At 45.3% G+C, this 21,101-nt stretch overlaps 1 protein-coding gene across 3 annotated transcripts in view; it reads left to right on the top strand.

Annotated features, from left to right (window-relative positions):
- Positions 1 to 21,101, top strand: part of TOM1L2 (target of myb1 like 2 membrane trafficking protein) — a 53,391-nt gene that overhangs the window by 27,458 nt on the left and 4,832 nt on the right. The window contains exons 7-14 of one of the 3 annotated variants that reach the window (XM_038151826.1): positions 226 to 342; positions 2,950 to 3,083; positions 5,634 to 5,682; positions 6,516 to 6,639; positions 7,432 to 7,549; positions 9,806 to 9,881; positions 12,966 to 13,031; positions 20,594 to 20,653. In XM_038151826.1, coding sequence (XP_038007754.1) covers positions 226 to 342; positions 2,950 to 3,083; positions 5,634 to 5,682; positions 6,516 to 6,639; positions 7,432 to 7,549; positions 9,806 to 9,881; positions 12,966 to 13,031; positions 20,594 to 20,653 — 744 coding nt within the window. The remainder of the gene's footprint in view (positions 1 to 225; positions 343 to 2,949; positions 3,084 to 5,633; positions 5,683 to 6,515; positions 6,640 to 7,431; positions 7,550 to 9,805; positions 9,882 to 12,965; positions 13,032 to 20,593; positions 20,654 to 21,101) is intronic. The other 2 variants (XM_038151827.1, XM_038151828.1) reach the window with 2 other exon arrangements.

The following is a 21,101-nucleotide window of genomic DNA, read 5'->3' as shown; positions in this document are numbered from 1 at the left end:
CACACAGACACAGCACATCTGGGTTTGTGATGATAATTCTCTTTTTCTCTTCCTTTTCTCCTGGGTAAACTTTTTTATCTCTTTTGGTTTTTTCCACTAGAATGTCTGGAGCCTGAGATATAAAAGTCAGACAGACCCAGAGATATCTCAAAGTCAGTTCTTGAAAATGAACTGCTTCAACTAAAAGATTATGCAGTGTTTTGCTGTCTTGTTACCCCAATTTAGATTGCCCGGCTGCGCAGTGAGCTGGATATTGTTCGTGGGAATACAAAAGTGATGTCTGAAATGCTGACAGAAATGGTACCTGGACAAGAGGATTCCTCAGACCTTGAGTTACTCCAGGTTAGTTTCCTAGAAAATATGATTCTGATCCTTTCTGTGCTTGTGTTTCTCTGGGGGGTTGTTTTGTTGTAGCTCACTTCACAGCCCATGCTTGGATTCATAATGGATCTGGGTTGTGCCTGACCCTGGCAAGTGCCAGCACTTGATTTTCTTCATTTGTTAAAGCTTCCAGTGACCAGCATTCCCTGACTTCCCTTGAAACTTGCTCCAGTGCTTTCCTCTTTGTGTAGCTAGAAATTTTTTCCAAGGTTGAATATCAGGTCTCCTTTACCACGAAGCAGCTTAGAATTGCCACAGGTTCTGTAATCCCTGAGCATTCCTGCTTCTTTTACACTCCTCATCACCACTTGTACAGTGTCAAAACATTCCCCGTCACCATTCAGGAAAAAGCACTCCACATTTCCATCTGGACTAAAGAATGCTGAGGGTCTGTGGATTCTCTGCCACTTGAAATCTTATCTATGAACTAATTGTCTTTCCAGAAGATGTGTTCTCCTGAAGGTGCAATGTCTTAAGGCAGGTGCTCAGGTGAAGCTCCATGGTGTCCAGAGGGCTAAACTGGTTAATCAGGAGGGATTTTCCTGCTGGAAAATCTCAATCCAGTGCAGCACTGTGCATCTCAAGAAGGAAAACAGTATAGATTGACACCTATTTCCCAAGGCTAGTGGTCATGAGCTGGCTTTGGGCTGAGGAAAGTCACAGAGTCCCACAGATGAGGAGCACTGCGATCTGACATTCCAGCTGCTGCCCTTAAGGTGGGATTTGCCTTTCCACAGCTTCAGAAATAGCCTTCTGTTCTGATCCTCCAGCAGGGAGGATGGGCTCCCGCAGCAATCCGTTCGGAGGAAGGCAGGGAATTGCTCTCTGTGATACATCAGAGTTTGAAATCCATCCAAAAACTGGTCTCTCCCATGCAGTGGCATTGTGTGTTTGTCTCAGAGCCATCATGGCAGCTGATGAGAGGCTCTGCAATAAAGAGCCTTTCAGTCACTGCCCATTTGGGTCGAACTGCTCAAAACAAAAGCAGCTTCCAGGAAACCACGACAGGCCGAAATCAAACAGTTTGCTTTCACTGAGAAACAACCACCAGCATCTTGACAGCGTAACCTTAGAGCACAGCTTTAAGGTGAAAGAACTTGATCATAAAATGGAGTGACAGCAACGATCCTTCATCCAGCTGGTTCCCTTCTGTGACTGATGCAGCCTAAATCTGAATCACAGGGCTGGGGAGAACCCATTTTTGATCACAAAGGGTGGTTAGCCTTTTGAGAGCTGTGAGCTGGGTGCTGCATGCAAGGGCTCCTTGCTCTGAGGTTTATATAGCCCTCCTCCTTAAATAATTCCTGACATTTTCTCCAACAATCGAATGTAAACAGCCTGTGAGAGAGCCAGCTCTGAGCAGAATAGATAGGTACTGTCAGCCCTCTCGGAAAGGCAGCAAACAAACCTCTGAAATGTCACAATCTGCTTCGAAAGTGATGGGATCAAAACTGACATTGGAGAACACATTCCTCAAGCTGTTAAGGCAGCTGGATTGCACTAGGTGAAATTTATCCAGAGCTTAGGATGTCAGACCATGCAAGGAAAACAAACACATTTTTGCTTTCATCCTGAAGGTTGTGTACCAACAAGTCATCCTTGTTTAGTGCTGAATTTTTGCTGTGAAGTGGAGCTGGGAGGAGTGGAAGATGACAGAGGGACATGCTTTTGCTGCAGTGTGTCAGTGCTCATTGAAGTAAAACCGTTGGCCTGATCAGAGGCACTCTGCCATACGTCATGTTTCTTCTTGCTGTTCTCCTCAGCAGACCAGTTTGACCTTTGGTCTTGAGGCCTTTCAGGACTACAGAATTCTGCTAAGTATTTGGTGATGGAGGAGATGTCCTGGAAGCATGAGAGCTCCTGGTCTAGGCAAACTGAAACCTAGATTTCTCGATGAGAGGCTTTTAAAATAAATGCCCTCCCTCTGCATTTCCTAAAATGTTCTTCTGAAACTCCCCATTGCCTTTGTGCAGTCTCTTGTCTGTGCACTTGCTCGGTGGAAGGGAACATTTCTGTGTGTCTCAGTGCTGGAGGGTGTGTGGAACGCTCATGCTCTCATGCTCCTGCTCCTTGGTTTGTCTTTACCCTCATGTTCTCTGAAGTTGGTAAATTCTCATCCTAACACACACATTGGTATTTGTGGTAGCCCTGATGAACCTTTTTTCCCCCCACGTGTTCCACCTTACACATCATTTCGGTTTTAAGGATGATTCTGCCAGAAGGAGCAGATTGAATTTTCCTTGAAAGCTCTCTTCTGGGAAGGTGTTGTATTAACATGTTTTATTCTTAAAACAGATGACTAAAATACAGATATTTATTTTTTGAAGTGCTCAGAGTTAAAGAAGAATCAGGAAGTTGAATTGTGAATAGGCTCTCAAGGTTTTATGCCATCGTCTCTTGAAGGGCGTTTGATTAGATGTGCTTTTGGGTGACATTTAATCATGCAAAGATAAACTTGTCTTAGTGTTTCTCAGCTGGGGGATATGTTTGGCTGTGAACAGAGCTCAACTAAATCTACTTATTGCTTGTTGCTTATCAGACTGTGTGTGCACAATGCATTCCTCCTAGGAGCTGAACCGAACCTGCAGAGCCATGCAGCAGAGAATTGTGGAGCTTATCTCACGAGTGTCCAATGAAGAAGTCACAGAGGAGCTGCTGCATGTGAATGATGATTTAAATAACGTCTTCCTCCGATATGAAAGGTGGGGCATCTCTCCCAGCAACCATTTACATTCATTCAGGGTTTTCACATAAGAATAAAATAGGTCAGTTGGTGAAATTGGGCCTTCTGGGCCAAGGGTCTAATATGACACAGGGAACCAAACCACAGGAACCATTTACACAGTGTTTTTGTGGCCTTTTATGGTAACATTCCTGTTTCAGTTGATTCCTTTAATACTGTGATTATTTTTTGTACTATGCATTGAATTTTTGTAGGGCATATCCATAAAATGCAGAGCAACCTTGTGAAAATGCTCGAGTCTGTGAGTCCCTGTTGTGCTGGGCTGTACAGGTGTAGGGACTTGGGACCAAAAATAGCCACAATCACTAGTTCCCCTGCTAGCCCAGGCTCTGCACAAATCTCTGTGCTGCTTTCTGGCTTAGGGAGGCTCCCATGAGCTCTCTCTGCCCTCTGATCTCTGAGCTCTCCAGTCCCAGTGCTGGTGCAAGGGGAGCTGCCTGAGGTGGGCGGGAGCATCGAGCATGCGAAGGGTTTGTTTTTAAATAACACTTAAAATCTTGAAAAACAAAAAAAGCCTGTCTTGTGCAGAGCCAGTGTTTCCAAGAGCTGGTCTGCAGGCATCATCCCCAGGGACAGGACTTGGGGCACAGGACTTTCGACATGTCAGACAAAGGCGCTGTCAGCCACATCTGCTGCAGGAGGTGACACGTGATGCCGCAGTCTTGGGAAAGTTTAATCTTCCCCTTAATGACAGGCCTGGGGAGCGAGGCACCAAAGAGTACCCTTTGTTCCTTGCTCTTAGCACAGGGCTTTGTTTCTCAAGCCTTTAAAAATAAATTAGACTCTAGATCTGTGAATTTGTGCTGTCACGGCAAAGGCTGCAAAGACGACTCGGTGCCCTCGATTTTGCCTTTGATTTCGTCGTTCAGAGGAGATGGGGCAAACTTTGAAACAAACGCTGGCTTTTTGTGTGAGATGGTGTGTGTTTCATGCACAAGCAGGGTTCTACAAGTGGCAGAGTGTAACTATCACTGAGGTTTAGTCTGGTCACCCTTAATATTTTTTCTATTTCCCCCCATCTGCGACTTTGCTGACTGTGGCTGATGTGTTTGTAGTCATTATTCATGAAAAGGGAGCTGAGTGATCTTAGCAAGCCGTTTGTGGTGGAATAGCTGCACTGGTCTGAGCATTCAATAAATTCCAGTTCCTCCTCTGCTGTTCCAAAAGCTCCACATCCATCATGCTGATTTCTAGCCCAGGGACCAAGCTCCGTCAGTGACTCAAGCAGGAGCTCTGGCCTTTGCTGTGAAGCCTTGGGATGTAAATGAACAGAAGCCTTTTGGTGAGAAATGAGGTGGGAGGTGTCTTAGGTTTCCAGCTAAGGGAGTTGGATTTCCAGTAATAGCAAACACCCACAGTTTCCTAAAATTGAAATTTGGGCCTGAATTTGGTTTTGCTGCCTTTTAAGTCTGCGTTTTCCTCTGTTACATTAAGAAAACATTTTAGTTTGCTTGACATTCCCTGTTGTATTTTGTCCATCTGGGAGAAAACCCGTAGGATTATATGAATGTTATGGGCTTTTTGCTGGAAAGAGAGACCACTTCTGAAACTCCTTTGAAAAATTCAAACCTCCAAGAAATCATGGTGCTTTTCCAATGTAAGGAAGGAGATCACACTGGCCTCAGACAGGCCATGGGAGCAGCTAGTTCCCCTGCTGTTTAGAGTTCATAGAATCACAGAATGGTTTGGGTTGGAAGGGACCTCAAAATTCATCTAATCCCACCCCCTGCCATGGGTGAGAACACCTTCCACTAGATGAGGTTGCTCAAAGCTCCATCCAGCCTGGCCTTGAAGACTTTCATAAAAGCTAAGTTTAGTTTTGTGCCCCAGATGCACAGAGTAAAGAAGAGATCAGAGCTTGACTAACCCGACTTCTTCTCCTTATAGAAGTATGAAGGTTTTATCCAACATCATTACTTTTCCTTGTTGGAAAGTGCCAACCTATTTGAGCATAGGCTGTGACCATCTTTGAGTCAACTCAGGATGTTTCAAGCAGTGAATCTGCTGCCCATTGTCCCTCGAGCCACATGTGCCTGGCTTGGGCTGTGCCACATGCATATGGCTCCTCATTTACATTATTGCAGCAAGAGGGAGCTGGGAAGTGGGAGTGAGACGAGCTGCAGTGCTTGGCTTGTTAAGCTGTGAGCATCAATCTTGCTGCAGTTCCTCCTGTCCCTTGGCTCACACAAGAGTCTTGTCACAAAGCACTTAATCATTAAAACCCCCACCTGAACCAAAAGACAAATCCTGCAGTGTTTTTCAAGCATGTTTGTGCTGCAAGATCACATTAGTCAACTTAAAATCCGCTTCTGCCAAGAGTGCAACTTCTCAGCAATCCTCCCTTTGTCCAAGTCCTGGCTTGGAGTTAAAGCCTTCAGGCTTCCCTTTGGAGCCAGAGAAAACTAAGTTCAGTGGCAAGCATGTCATGGCTTGGTTATAAACTCATGTTTTTTATTATTTATTGGTGGCTTTGAAAATCCATGTTGGGTTTTTTTTTTTCCCTGAGCAGATTTGAACGATACAGATCGGGACGCTCAACACAGAACGCCAGCAATGGAGTAAGTACCTCCCTCCTTTGATTCTCTCTTACCAGCTGTAGTACTATCACTAGGATCACACCTTCTACCTGCCCAGCCCTGTGTCCAGCCTGTACTGCCTAATAGTGGATGCCAGGAAAAGTAAAAATGTGGCAAATCCCAAGGGACAACTTTTAGTTCAGGAAGTCACTTCACAGTAAAACATCTCTGTGTTTACAATCCTTGATGGATTTTCATTCCTCTATTAACTTTTTTGATTGCTTTTGAGTCTGTGTGGATTTTAGGAGTTCACAATGTCCTTAAGCAATAAGATCCACAGTTTCACTATATATTTTTACATATTTATTTTGCATTTATATATAACAAATATTTTGTTTACATTTGATCAAGTCACTTTATGATTTTTGTTTGCTTCAACTAATTTTTCTTCACTGTGTCTTACAATACCACTGTTCAGGTTAATTTTCTTCCTGCCATTCATAATTTTAAGTACCACTCTTATCTCCTATTTAAGCAGCCCCTTTCCAAGCTGAAGAGTTCTAATTATTCTTTAAGTGAAAACTCTTTTGTAGTTGTTTTATAGTGTTCAAGGTCTGAGTTCGTGATGAATCTGTACTTCTATTATGTTTTCTATTCTGCATTCATAACTATTTCCTCTGTTTACTGTGCTTTACCACTTCTGCAGTGTGAGGCAAACTTCAGCAAAGACTCTGTATTGACACTTTCGTCACAACAAAGAAGTTTTGTTTCTGGAAACAGTTTATACCTAATGAGGAAAATGGTGATGTTTAATGCTGTACTGCAAGAAGAAATTTCTGACATGTGTAACTTCTGTGTTTCTTGTGTCCTGGCAGGTACTGAATGAGGTGACAGAAGATAATTTAATAGATTTGGGTCCTGGCTCTCCAGCTGTGGTGAGCCCAATGGTTGGAAACTCAGCACCTCCATCTTCACTTTCTTCACAGCTTGCAGGGCTTGGTGAGTGCCTGATCTAGATCAAGCTCTCCTCTACCTACTAATGTTGCCGTGTGGCCTCCAAAAGGTTTTGGTATTTGGCTCACAGGAGGATTAGAAGGCATTCCCACCCTCCTGCACTGTGGCAATCTGCAATTAAGAACCAGCCTGGCACAAAGGGAGGGGTTTATTAATCAGAGGGAAGACTGGTGGAGAGGGTGCAGGTTGTTCATGGCAGAACTTATACTACTACTTCTACTTCTGCTTAGTTCTAGTTCTCTGTGAAATCAGCCTGGTGATGTTCTTGATTCTCCTTCTACAAATAATATTTGAAACCTTTGGGTGAAAGGTTTTATGAAACTCTTAGCTGGTTTGCATTAAATCAAACCAAAGATTGTGTGATTGGATCACTAGGTTTGGCTGAAGGTTCTCCATCTCTTTCAGCACTGCACCAATACCATATCCCTTTGTTTGAAAGTGTTGGTTTCACAGTAACTGAGAGTAAACATTGTGGAGAAAACTGCTGTCCATGCCCAAAATTTTGGACTGTGTTAGGGACCACTAAATATCTCAGGATATTGGCAGCAGGTTCTCACCAATTCCCAAATGCTGGCTTCTTGCTGAGGAGCATTCATGGAGTGCTGCTTCCAGGATGAATTAGATAACCTCTACATTTTTCTTTTAAGAACACATGATTAGCATCCTCCAGCTTTTCCTAAACAAACCTGTCCTCAGTGCTGCAGCTGTTAATGATGATGGTGTTTGCATATGGTTTGTTATTTCACTGGTTCACTATTTTTTCTCCTCTGGTTGCAGACTTGGGCACAAACAGTGTCAGTGGCACACTCAGCTCCCTGCAGCACAGTAATCCTCGTGATGACTTTGACATGTTTGCACAGACAAGAGGCAGCTCCTTGGCTGAGCAGCGAAAGAAGTAAGTTGGAGTTTGTCTTCAGCACTGAGTCATGGCACTGCTGTTTTTTAAGGGCATAAATCTGAAACTTCTTGACTTCAGACTGAAAAAGTAGTTTTGGTGTATGTTTTTGTGCTTGTAATCCAATCCCTATCCTTTTGGTTGTTATTAATATGAGCAAGTGGAGAAGTTCTTGCTGCTGGACAGAGCAGACCAGCTGGGTACTGACTGTCTTAGTTAATGAGCTCACTGGAAATTTGGGAGTGTGCTTGCCTGTGCTTCTGCCTTCTCCTAAAGGCTTGTCATCCCATCCACCCATGTTTGAGATACAGGAGCAGAAGGGTCCTTCACCTGAAGGTCATGGATGTGCTTTGGTGACTGAATTACTGTCATCAAGGGCTTGGAAACAGAATTACCATCCAGTTAACTCTCCTTTTGGCCCCAGTCAGACTCTCACAGGCTGTCAAGGCAGTGTAGCTTGCCTGGCTTCATGCTACCCCTAATTTGTTTATATGCATAGGGCTTGCATCTCTAGAGCTGCAAATCTGGCACTTTTAAAGGGCATTTAACAGGTCAAATTATTTTAATGCAAAATAAATCTATGCACTTATTAAGAAATCCTTTGATCCCTGTCAAGTGATACTCAATAAAAGACACACTCAGGTATTTTTCTTTCATATGTTATTTCTTGCCTCCTGGCTTCAGACGTTAGAGGAAATAGTCAGAACATCATCAATATCTTGTCTCAAGCTAAGAAATGCTGTTAAATAGTTTATCAAAAATTTAGAAAACTTGAGCCTACAAATTTATTGGGCTCTTTTATTTGCAGTTATCAATGTAGCTATTGGTACTGCCTCAGCCATGGTATCAGTGCTGAGAAGAAATGCTCTAATGTAGAGGGATAAGCCACCACTGGAGATTTTGGGCTGGGAGCCTTAATGCACATTTAGAAAGGAGATGCATTGCAGGAGAGATCTAATCAAGGTCCCTCTGTCTCTTGTGCTAAATGAAGCACAAAACTACTCTTCCCACACCGTACCTAATGGAACAAGGAGCACAGATCATCCGTGATTTCACAAGGGAGGATTGCTCTGCCTTCCTTGGATTGTGCACTGTATAAACGGAGCAGCAGGGAGGAGGAAAGGCATGAGTGTGACTTGCTGTGGTGTGTAGGTGACAGCTCTGGGTGTGAGAGCTCTGGGTGCTGTGCTCACAGCTTGGGAGATGCCAGCAGGAGGAGGAGAGAGGGCTCCCCCTGCTCAGGCAGCCCCTCCCAGGAGCTGATTTATGGGCACGTGTTTGTGTCTGCTGCAGCTCATGGTTCACCACTGTGCTCTGTGAGATGCTGCTGCTGCTGCCTCTGTCATCTGACTGCTATGTGTCCCTTTTGCATTGCAATTTAAGAAGCTTTTAACAGCTCTGTAAATAGTGCATTTCTTTGTCTGCTTCACTGCAGTTGCATAATTTCATGTCTCTTTGAGTCTCGCTCTGCCTCCCCCCCGTGCACACAGCAAGGTCAGCCTTTCAGATGTCATCTCTAAATCTTTGTTAAACATAATCTGCAATCAGGGTTCTTTTCACAGTCCCCCACTTGCTCCTGGACATTCTTAGGGTGCCTCGTGACCTGTTTGCCTGGCTTTCATAATGCTGATCTTACTCTCTTTGCCTCAAGGTGCTTTCCAAAACTGATGGGTGGCCTTTGTACAGAGCAAGCTCCTCTTCTTGGGGTACACACAGTACCCTCCAAGCCTTGTTAAGAAAAAGGCTGTGCTTTCTGGTTTCCAGGGGAGTAAATCAGGGTATCCAGGGTATTGTTCTCCTATGAGGGAAAGCTGGGAGAACTGGGATTGTTCAGCCTGGAAAAGAGAAGGGATTGGGGTGACCTAATTCCAGTACCTGAAGGGAGCCTTCAGGGAAGATGAGGAGAGACTCTTTGCAAGGGTCAGGAGAGACAGGACAAAGGGGAATGGCTTCACACTGAGAGAGTAGGGTTAGATTGAATATTGGGAAAAAATTCTTCCTTGTGAGGGTGGTGAAGCACTGGCACAGGGTGCCCAGAGAAGCTGTGGCTGCCCCATCTGTGTAAGTGTCCAAGGCCAGATTGGACAGAGCGTGCAACAACCTGGGATAGTGGAAGGTGTCCCTGCCCATGGCAGGGGTGGAATGAGATCATCTGTTAACATCCCTTCCTACCCAGGCCTTCCTATGATTCCATGATTGCTGATGGGTGACTGCTGGAGTTTCTTGCTAGTTTTGTGGTTTGTTCTTTTCTTCCAGCGTGACGTACGAGGACCCACAGGCTGTCAAAGGACTGGCATCTGCCCTGGATGTTCGGAAACAGAACACGGGAGGGGTAGGTCACAGCTCTGTGTTTTGTTATCCCCCTGGAATCCGAGCTGGAGGCGGCTGCTTTGACTGAGCTTCTCATTCTGTATTCCAGCAACGTGGTAGTAATGGCTATTTTGAAATTGATATCTGGGAGCAAGTACTTGCTCGGTAATGATCTCTAAAGGGATGCTGCACTTCAGTCTAAAAGAGTTCAGAATCATAGTGGGTAAATTCTCCTGTGTCCTTGCAGCTTGTCTGGGGAGTCCAGCTCTTTGGCTGGAATCACTGCTGAGAAGAATGAAATGGGGAATATCCTGTGAACACTGATGTGCATTGGCTTGGTTTGGTTTTGCTTATGAAAGTCTTAATCTAGTAGACTTTGCTTCGAGTGCATGGATACACAAGCAAGTTACAGGGAGAGAAATGATGCAGACATTTAATGCTTCACATTCCTTGCCATAACTGCCCTTGCTTGCAGCCTGTTCTGTCTGCCCAGGGCAGGCTCTTGCTCTCTTGTGTGGGCAGAAGAGCCCCGTGTGCTGTCACCTCACAGCAGCTGACACTTAAAACATGGCTGAGAGAGCTTGGGCAGCTTTGTCTGCATCCCTTGGTGAAGGCAGAAGTGAAGGAGCTCTCAGATCATCCCTCTCTACCACCGTGCTTTTAAAAACTCTGGTACTCTTGTACGCAGCTGTGTGTGAGTTTTTAGAGGACAGAGCAAGTTCAGAGCCTTTTCCCGTCCAATTTTGGGCTGTGATGACCACTAGGGAGCACGGCAGAGCCAGCTAGCATGGGAGAGCCAGTGCAGTGTGCACATGCCTCTCACTGGGGAGAATTGCCTCCCCATGCCTTGGCTGATGCCACCCTGGTTCTTTCATGAAGTGGGAGTGCTCTGGGCAGCTGGCATGCCTGGCAGCTTGTGCTCCAAGCCAGGGAGAATTTGTGCTGGGAGCCAGCTGGGGTCAGATCACAGCTGCCTGCCTGCCCAGGCCATCATTCAGTGGGAGCAGGTCCTCAGCTCTCCCAGAGCATCCCCCACCCCACAAGCCTAGCTGCTTCTTCCTGTCCCTGGCCTCCTGCAGCAAGGGCAATTTATAACCCAGGTCAGCCCCATGACCAGCTGGAGCTCAGCCCTGCAAAAACTCATGGCAGCAGTACTGAGGGAAAAGGGGGAGCATGAGGAGGCAGGGGCAGAAATATTCCTTCACAGGAATTCCTGAATCCACTGTGACATCCCAAGTCTCCAATATCACTGAGCTGTTATTGGCAGGACCTGGGGAAGGATTTGAGATCCTGCTCTTTGTTCCTGGCTAACCAAATGCAAGGGGCTTATATTTAGCTGGTCAAGGGGGCTGTATTCCCCCAGAGGCCTCAGGGTCATGTCTTTATTTATTAACACTTTTCTTCCCAGCCAGTTCTGCTTTAGGCACCAGCACAACGTGTCATTCACACCAGCAGAGCTGCTGCTCTGCCCCAAGTGTTGTCAGTTCAAAGGGCTGTGGCTAAGCTCATCTGAGGGTCAAAGTTTTTTGGGGTAAATGCCTTATGGGTTGTGGAACTTGGGGCTATGAGATGTCGAGACTTTCAGCCTCTTTTCAAAGGTCCTGGAGACTGTAACATGTAATCAGAAGAGCCTGTTTTGAAATGCAGCCGCTCTGTAATGGGTAAACACATTTTCTCAACTGTTGTGAGGCTTGTGGGTGTCTCTTCTTAAAGGAAATAAAAATTAAACTCTCCTAAAGTTACCGGCCCCAGCATGTGTAGCAAAAAACTGGCAGTGCTCAGTAAACGAAAAGACAGGCTTTAATTTGGGTAGAGCTAATTTAAGAACAGCTCTGGGGAGGAGCCAAAAGCTTTGCAACACATTCTTCACACACGTCTCGTTCCAGCACAGTTGTCCAGTGGTAGAATTCAGCACATCCGACGTTTCTAATGCAGTCATTCTCAGAATGGTCTGCAGAGACGGGGCTGATCACGTGGCATTAGCTGTCTTTTAATGTGATTTAGCAGCTGGAAACAAGATGAGCTAAAAATACACTGTTTTCTTAATATTGCTTTTCCATGTTGGGAATTGCTTTTGTTGCCACTGAGTTGTTGCATGATCACAACCGGGAGGAGAGGTGTCCAAGAAACAATTCTCTGGTGTTACACAAAGAGTAGATGGAATTGGAATGATTTCCCTTTATTTTTTATGTCTCCTTATAACATGACACATAAAAGATTGCAGCTGATTCTCCATTACCTGTGTTGATGGGGACAGGGAGGTTTCCCACGTGTACATAACACACCAGTGGCTCTCTGCTGAGCTCCCCCAGTTCTGGGCTGGAGCCCCTGCCCTCTGCTGAGCCCAAGCAAGCCCCTCCAGAGCTGGAGATGACTCTGCATCCCCTGGCTCAGGGAGGAGGTGCTGAAGGACACAAAACCATTCTTAGAGTGTTGGTGGTGCTGTGCCATGCAGTCTGCAGCCTGCTCAGGGGAGCTGGATGCATCAGCAGTCCTTTAACCTCTGTGCTTTTCAAGAGGGGCAGTTTGAAAGGCTGCCAGGACACTGCAGCAAACTGCCCTGACTTCCCTCCACTCAACACTATTGCAGAGCTGCTGTGCTGTCTGTGTGGGGCACAGCCTCTCTGCTGAGGTCAAGGACATGAGCAGGGCAACCCACGGCCCTATAAACAAGGGGGACTCCACAGACTGTGACACGAGAGTTTCCAGTGCAGTCTCACTGCCTGCAGTAGCTTGTACAGCCTCACTTCTCCTTCTTCTAAGAAGATGACAAACATCAGCCTCACTACTAGCCAGTGATTGGTTTATATTATTATTATTATTGTTGTTGTTGTTGTTGTTGTTGTTGTTGTTGAGGACATCATGGAGGGACTGCTAAAACGCTGTGAACTGTCTGTAGGAAGTGCAGAATTCTGGGTGAGGTCTGTCCCCTTATGGACAGAGCTGGCAGGCAGAGGGGGACACAGCTGCTGCCAGAAGCTACTGTAGGCAACTCTGTGTGTGTTTGTGTGTGTCTGTGTATGTGAAGTTTTTAACTGTTTTATTACTTTATCACGGGTTGTTGCTGTGGTTTCTCTCTTTATGGACCTTTCTGTTCTCAACACAGAGGAGAGGTAAAGGTGGGAACTCAGACATGGAGCCCATAGACAAGTGGCTAATTACACAAGGAATGGTGAGGACTTCACCAGTGAAGCAATTCCTACTGCCCACCCCAGTCCCTGACCTAGAATAACCATCCTTCATCCACCTCTCGTCCTGCCCTGTTGAACCGCTTGAAATCAGACAGTACAAGGAGTTTATTTCCCTCCTGCATCATTACCTGGGGCAAAGGGAAAGATTTGCACCAATTTCTGGTTTATGCAGCACAAAGACCTGTAAATAACCGAATCATTTGTAGGATCCCACGTCACCTTCAGAAGAGGCCTGGGGATCCAGTTGGTTCCTTCTACTGTCTTGATTTATTTATGCAGTATCCACTTTTCAAGGGATAAACACAAGTCTCACGGATCTTATTCATAAAGAGGACACTTGCTATCTGTCTGTAAAGCAGCCTTTTCTGGTAGTGCTTAGCTTTAGGGTCTGGAATGAACACAGGGAAGTTGTAGGATCATATTGAATTGAGTAATGTAGGGATCATTCTTTATGCAAGGAAGGGAATGGGAGAACTGCTGCCCCGATTGGCATCTTCAACCCCACTGGCATTAGGAATCAGACTCCAAAAGGTACAATAGTGTTTCTGGCTTTAAGGATTTAATTCCTATGTCTGGTGATGCCAGTGCCTTGATAAAATCAGGCTTCTGAAGATCACTGAACCTGTGCACATTCTGACCTTGTTTGAAGTTGTCCTTCATCAATGCTTGCAGAGAGAAGTTCAAAGCTTGCTTTAGGTGCAGAAGCCAGAGGAAAGGAAAAATGCCCTCAGCTATGCCTTAAAGCCAAGCTCTAAAACCTTTTTTTTTTTTTGGTGGATGTAATCCATCATTTTAAGTGTTTGAGATTAGTACCAATAATGTGACCTAACTGTAGAAAATCCTCCTGAGACAGTCCTGGCTGCAGCTGAGTTCAGAGAAGTGCAAGGAGAATTCCCTTTGCTCTGGGGTGTGCTGACAGGGCAGCTTGTGGGGCTGGGCACCAGGAACAGGAATGTCTCACTCCAGGGAGAGTCCTCAATGTCCCAGACTAAGCTGCCCAGTGCTTAAAACAGAGAAACATCCCAGAAAGCTTCAAGATAGAAAATCCAGAGTGTGCAGTATCTACTCTGTGAAACACTTGCATTTATTCTTCTGGATTTAGGGCTAATGCTGATCATTTCTCAGGGCCAGCTTGGGAATTTGGCAGAATTTTGCACAGCGGGTGCACACACAGTGATGGGACAGCTGCTGTACCTGCCTGCCCAAAAGCAGCTCCGTGCTGGATAAGCCCGCTGTGGCTACCTGTCCCTGGGAGCCTGAGTGTCATTTTGGTGCTGTCAGACACCCACGGCTCACAAGGTGAGGGTGAAAAGCTGTAAAATGAGCAGCAGTATCAGCTTTGCCTCTGATGCTGTTGGCTGGGGCTCACAGAGGCTCTCGCTGTTTGGTGGCTCTGTTGCAGCCAGGGATGTGCTGTGCCACTGTTAGATGTTCATCCATAATGAATAATCCAGTGATTGAGTTAGTTCTTCTTCTTTGCCTTTCCACTGTTTACAAGAGCGGGGAAGCATGAAATCAGCACCCCTGCTGTTCACACCACTCACACCACTGCTTTATTAAAAAAGCAAACAGCATATTCCTTCATTGGCTTGTGGTTATTCAGTCTGGAAAAAGGATACTGCAGCATTCATGGAGGCATATGGATTTGGGGAGGGAAGGGGGCCTGGCTGTCCAACCAGTCACTGCTCTTACAAACCTGTCACCTTGTTTGTATGCTAAATACAAGAGAGAAATACCTAAAATAAAACTAAACTAATCATTAACTCTGTTTCTCTCTTAACTGGCTGTAGTTTTTAACAGTGTTTATTAATATGACCTGTCTCATTTACAATGCCAGTGGATAACTAGAACCCCAGGTATGAACTTGATGTGCCCACTCTGTGGGGTACTTTTTGTACCTTGGTGAGGAGGAAAGGGCTGAGCTGACACTGCTGTTCTCTGTGCCTGCACAACACTGAGACCACGCAAAAGGAATTCTCCACCTGCCAGAGTGGTTCTCACATCCCTCACGGCCTGACATTGTTCTGTACAAGTTGTGATGCATTTCAGCTTTGGGCTGAGTCCTTCCCACTCCATTTCTCTGCATCCCAGTTCACCACACACCTTTGCAGTCTCCGGCTCTCCTCTCCCAGTGAATTTGGCAGTGTTGTTCTTGTTTCCAGTTAACCTGTGGCTCAGTTCTGCCATCAAGATGATGCCAGAACCGTGGAGACAGACACAAGCCACACTTTTATCCATCTCAGCTCTACCTACAAAACTAAAGTAGACAAAATTATATTGGCAGAAAATGTTTCTGGCTTTTATATGGCTGAGGGATGGGAGGTGAGCTGTTCAGTGGCAGATCTGTCTGCAGTGTGAGGTCAGGGTTTTGCAGGTCTCACTCAGGGGTCTGGATCAGCAGCAGTTAGGCACAGACTTTACCACAGAGCCACATTTTAGTGCAGGTGGTCTCAGTTCCCTTCTCATGAGATTGGACAGAGACTTGTGTTAATATATTCCTTTCTTAGAGTAATCTCTCAACCCACTCACATGCCAAATGGGTTATTTGTTATGAAAGTGAGAAGTAGCTGTTGCTTAAGCCACCATGTTAGGACATCAACTGGGACAGTGGCAGGATGAAACTGAACCAGAATTCACAGAAAGTGATATGAACACCACTCAGCATTCTATCTTGACTGCCAGCAGCATGTCTGGCTAGAGAGGAGAGCCCTCTTTGGAGGGAAGATACGTGAATAAAGATTAAATGAAACCTGTGTTAATTAGTAACTAAGTGGGATGCCGCTATGTGCCTTCAAGAGAGAGATAGGATCTGAGATGTGGAAATGACTTGGGTAACATGAGAATGTTGAATAACATCATCTTCATGGAGACTGAAGCGCTTGAATTGTGGATAAGCCCAAAACCAGACCCGTGAAGAGCTCATTTCTTCCATGTGGTGGGAGCCCTCTCCCTGTTGAAGGCAAGCAGGTGCTTCCCCTTACCCAGAGCCCACGGGGGTCTCCTTGGGCAGCCGTGGTGTTTGCAGAGCACTGTGCAAGGACAGCCCAAGCCCTGGTGGCAGTGGCACTGCCTGGACACACCTGTCACATGCAGATGGGCTGGTTGTTGAGCCTGCTGCCCAGGCTCTGCTGGGGAACACGCTGCAGCCCAGCTCCTGCCTGCCCGGCCCTGCAGTGTGCAAGCACAGTCAGGAGTCACCAAGGAGCTCATTTAGTCCTTGCGTGTAAAGTCAAGCGTGGTCTAATATTGAGGCCAAGCAGCTATTTGAAGATCACAACAGCTTTAAATAGATGGTAAGGCTGTAGTAGTAAGCTGGAGTAGCCTGCTAGTGTGCTCCTAGTGCTGCTGTAGGAATGACAGACCTTTACTGCTGCTAACCAGCAAGGGGGAGTGAGTAGCAACTAACCAAGAACTGGTGTCAGCTTTGTTAAACATCTAGAAAGAAGTGGAATTAACTAAGCTATTACAAGGCAGTAGTCTAGCAACAATTAGCATAAACCTTGTTAAACATTTTAAGAACATTAATGAGCTCACCTAGAGACCTGAATTGTCATTTCATACCTGCTTCTTTTCCAGTGGGATCATTTTTAATAGAAATAAAATGTGATAATAATAACCTTAAACTGTCTTTTTAAGGGTAGAATATTGGATTTTATGACTTCTGAGGAAAAATATTGGCAATACTCTTTGGCTTTTGATTGCTAGTGAGAACATCAACACAATCTAGCTTAGATAAGTAGGAACTCGAATTCCAGGTTCCTGTGGGTTTTGTGGGATTGAGCACTCACTTTTGTTCTCCCAGCCCTCCTTTTCCATTTCTCTTTCAGGACTGTTGAGATGATCCCATTTGTAGGATTTTCCAAAGACTAAATAAAAAAGGAATTTAAACAATCAGACCAGCTTTTAATTAGAGCCAGTTACTTGAAGTACCCAAAAATATTTTGTGACTTAATTTCCATTTACTGTAAGTATAGACTTAAAAAAAAAAAAAAAAATCACCATATCTTTATACAAACAGCTCCTGCAGCTTGCACTATCTGGGGAGCTCATGCCAAGACTGAAAGCTTCACTAGACCATGGAAGTTTGCATAATCAAAATATCAACAAGACATTGTCCCATTCCAGAGTTTTTTCCATGTAGTCTGTGCCTGCCGCTGCTGCTTGTTCCCAGAAACTGTTGTCTTTTTTTTTTAATGTGCAGACTAGTTAATTTATTTTTACATTGCTTCTGCTGTGATTTAGGGGTTAGTTATAACAAAATCCCCCTGCGCATTTTTCAGTTTAGGGCTTCTGAAAGGGGAAGACTTGCCAAGTACCCAACTGACTGGCAAAAACTGAGCTTCTCTGTACGTTCTCTTCTCAGTTTAAAATGAAAAATAAATGTTACAATGTTATCTTAAAATAATTTAAAACTTCCAGTTGCTCTTTGAGAGTTTCCTCCCTCTTTATTCTTGAACAAATTAAACCTGACACATGTAACCCGTGTTTTATGAGGAAATGGGGCTCAGAGTCTTAGGAAAGTAAACTGGAAGTTTGTGCACGGAAGGAGCAATAGATACCAACCCTCAGCACTTCTGTGGGTGTGCTGGGAGACAGGGAAAGCTTTTTAAAAGGTCAGTGCTGAATAGCAAACGGCTGACACACTCAGATGTTTATCTTACAGCTTTGTCTGCTTCTCTGCAAGAAGTGCTCCTGCACTTCTGAGGGCTTTGTTTGTTTGTTCTAAGTAGCTCTAGCTGAAAGTAGAATTCCTTTTTTTTGCTTTTTTTTTTTTTTTTTTCCATTTTTAAAAATTCTTACGAAACACCACAGCACAAGCTCTTGTGCTGCTGAGCTGTTTTTCGAGGACTTCTGCAAATTCAAGAGTCCTGTGATTCTCAGGAACTCAGTACTTGATCAGTCATCTGTCATGTTTTGAGGATAATCAAGATTTGAGCTGCTCTTCCTTCTAATACAGGGGCACAGTACTGCCACACTTTTTAGAACAGCTGCTCTTATATTCCTAAAATCATAAAATCCTGGAATGGTTTGGGTTGGAATAAAATATCATCTCATTCCAACCCCCTGCCACGGGCAGAGACACCTTCCACTGTGCCATGTTGCTCCAAGCCCCATCCAACCTGGCCCTGGAACACTTCCAGGGATGTGGCAGCCACAGCTTCTTTGGCACCCTGTGCCAGGGCCTCCCCACCCTCACAGGGAATAATCTCTTCTAATATCTAATCTAAATCCACCCTTTTTCAGCTTAAAGCCATTCCTCCTTTCTGCCTGTCACTGCAGGCCTTTATCCAAAATCCCCCTCCAGCTCTCTTGGATCCCCCTGTATTCCTGTAAATTTTATTCATAGAAAAGGAAAAATAAACCAGCTTTTCCCCTCCTCCCTTCCCTGCACATGTTCTTATCCCTAGAGAAACATCAGCACCTTTCTGAGCTGCAACCCAGCCAACAGCTCCGAGGCTGCACCTTCCACAGTGTTAAGCAGTACAAGAGAGAGGCAGCAGTGCACCTTCTGCAGTAGGTTTTAGGTTGCTGTAGGATGAATAAAATCATTACTTTTTTATCTCTGAAGCCAGTATTTTATAAAGCTGTTAAACCAAGGAGACAGTTTTACAAGATGCAACTTGTCCTTGGGAAGGAATGTGTTGGAAGATGCTTAGAGCTCTTCCCGTGTGAGTGGCCAGCTCACAGCAGCTTCAGCTCACTGTGACAGTGCTGTGTGTGCATGATTCAGGACATCAGAAAGGGAAAGTTATCCTAAATCTGGCCCGTTCCAGTAGAAACTGCAGGAATTTATTTTCTGTTTGGGATCCTGATGAATTTGCTGGGAGCAAAATGACACCTTGTACCTCTGACCCCGGGGACTGTCACTTTGTCCAGCAACTTGTCAAGTCAGAGCTCAGCCACCTTCCTGGTGCTGCTCTTTGGGGGAGATGTTTTGGCTTGAGTTCTGGATTTCCAGTTCTTGGACACAGCTAACCCACTTTAGCACACCTCACCTCAAGCAAGGGCTTAACTGGCCTCCTCAGTACAAAGGGCCACTTGATGCTGTGAAAAAATTCCTGAGGAGCTTTGCTAAACAGCCTCAGCCTCTGTGATCCAGCATCTGTCCATCTTCCTCTGCTAGAAGTGCCTGAAAAAACTACATCTCCCAGGAAATGCATCTGCAGAGCCTCTTCCAGCTTTTCTTATTGAATCACAGTCATTAAGGTTGGAAAAGACCTCCAAGACCATCAGGACCAACCATTAACCCACCACTGCCAAGGCCTCAACTAAGCCATGTCCTAACCACATCCACAAGGTTTTTTTATCCCTTCTAGGGTGGGCAATTCCTGTGAGAGGTTTCAGGCAAAGCAGTGGAGAACCTCTGACACCTTTTCTGCCTGGGAGAGTCCCTCTAACAGTGCCAGCTCTCCTCTCTGCCAGCCCCGCTGCTCAGCTGCCGTGCCCTGGCCTGGAACTCACATGTCTGACATTGTTTTCCAACTATTTCTCAGGTTGTCCTTACCAGATCTATTGTGGTGTTTTCCTGTTTACCTCGGCAGGCCTCTGCTGTATTTAAGCAGTGTAGTTAAGTCAGGAAATTCTACACCTAATAGTCAGTAATTTCCCTTTGCTGACCCAGTTACCCTCAGCACTGTGTGAAATCGCTGCCCTTCAGCTGCCTCTGCACTGCCTGTTGTAATCACACCGGTGTCATGACCAGTTCCACTGCAGGAGCAGAGGCAAACCTCCCATACCTGAGTGTTAAACTATCCCTGGAGCCTGACCTGCTCTGGAGAGCCCTGCTGCAGCTCTGGGGCTGTGCTCTCCTCTTCTGCCCCATCCTCTTCCTCCCTCACCTTTGAGACTCTGCACTTTGCACTGGCACACGCTGGGCTCTGCTGCCGAGGGTCACCTTTGGCAGAGGAGTGGGAACTGGGAGCTGGGACAGTTTTGCTTTAAACCCTTGTGCCGAGGCTTGCCAGGGCTTGGTGGTGTGATGGGAGGAGGATCTGGGAGGAAGCATGACTGTACCCTGGGCTCTGACTTCTCCACCTGGACGGAAAATCAGTTTGTTTTTATAGGAGTGTTGCCTGAAGACTTTGAGCCCCTCTTTTTTCTAACCCTTCACTGTGGCTAATACCCATTTTAAAACACAAAAGGTGTAAATTTAACATTTCAAAACCTAACTGATATCCAGTATTCTACCCTTAAAAGCATTTCACGATCAAGATTAGAATCATCAGTCCATCTTGATGGTTTTAATATGTGGTCGAGAAGTTACTCATCTTACACTGGCATCCAGTCACGTCATTCCCCGTAATCTTGCTCCTGTTTTTTTTAGCCTTGTTGTTCATAATTTCCTTTCCAAGTTGTTTCTTTATTTGAAATGCCATTTATATTTTGTTGCCTTTTTTTTTTTTTTCCTTTCCAGCACATCTTACATCTTTGTTTTTGTTTTGTTTTTAATCTTATTTCTGGCGTTTTCCATCGCTCTGTGGCCATGATTGTGGATGTGTTTTGGTTTTTGCCTGCCTTGCTGTTCTCTCGCTGCACTCCCTAGATCCCTGTTGCACAGTCCTCTGTCATGGATGACATTGAGGAGTGGCTCAGTACCGACTTGGTGAGACTCTTTATATTTTCATTTTTCACTTGCATGGGTAACTTTCAATGCGTTGCTGAGTTCCTGGTACTTCTCAGAGCAGGAAGCAGTGAAACTTCCCAAACAGAGAGTTTGGTTCCCTTTGAAGGGAATATCTAAGCAGGAGGAGTCAGGGTCATGTTCAGCAATTCAATCAAAACCCTTTTTTTCTTAGCTGTTTTATTTTCCCTTCTCCATGTGAACATCACAGAACAGCACATGTTCCAGAAAATGTGGGATTCTGATCCTCAAATAGGGAAGCATTAAATATGGCCTGAATTTTTCTGCTCCAGACTTAAAGGCCATATTTAAAGCTTCACGATTTAGATAGGATCTAAGTTCATGCTTATGTTGAGGCATGCTTTTAAGAGATGCTGGATCAAGGCTTAGATTTCTTTCAAATCAAGATGTCTTTGTTAAACTGGCAGGC

The sequence above is a fragment of the Motacilla alba genome, chromosome 14, assembly GCF_015832195.1.
Source record: "Motacilla alba alba isolate MOTALB_02 chromosome 14, Motacilla_alba_V1.0_pri, whole genome shotgun sequence".
NCBI classification, from domain to species: Eukaryota; Metazoa; Chordata; class Aves; order Passeriformes; family Motacillidae; genus Motacilla; species Motacilla alba.
The sequence above is the reverse complement of the archived record's forward strand: the minus strand, read 5'-3'. Positions and strand labels throughout refer to the sequence as shown.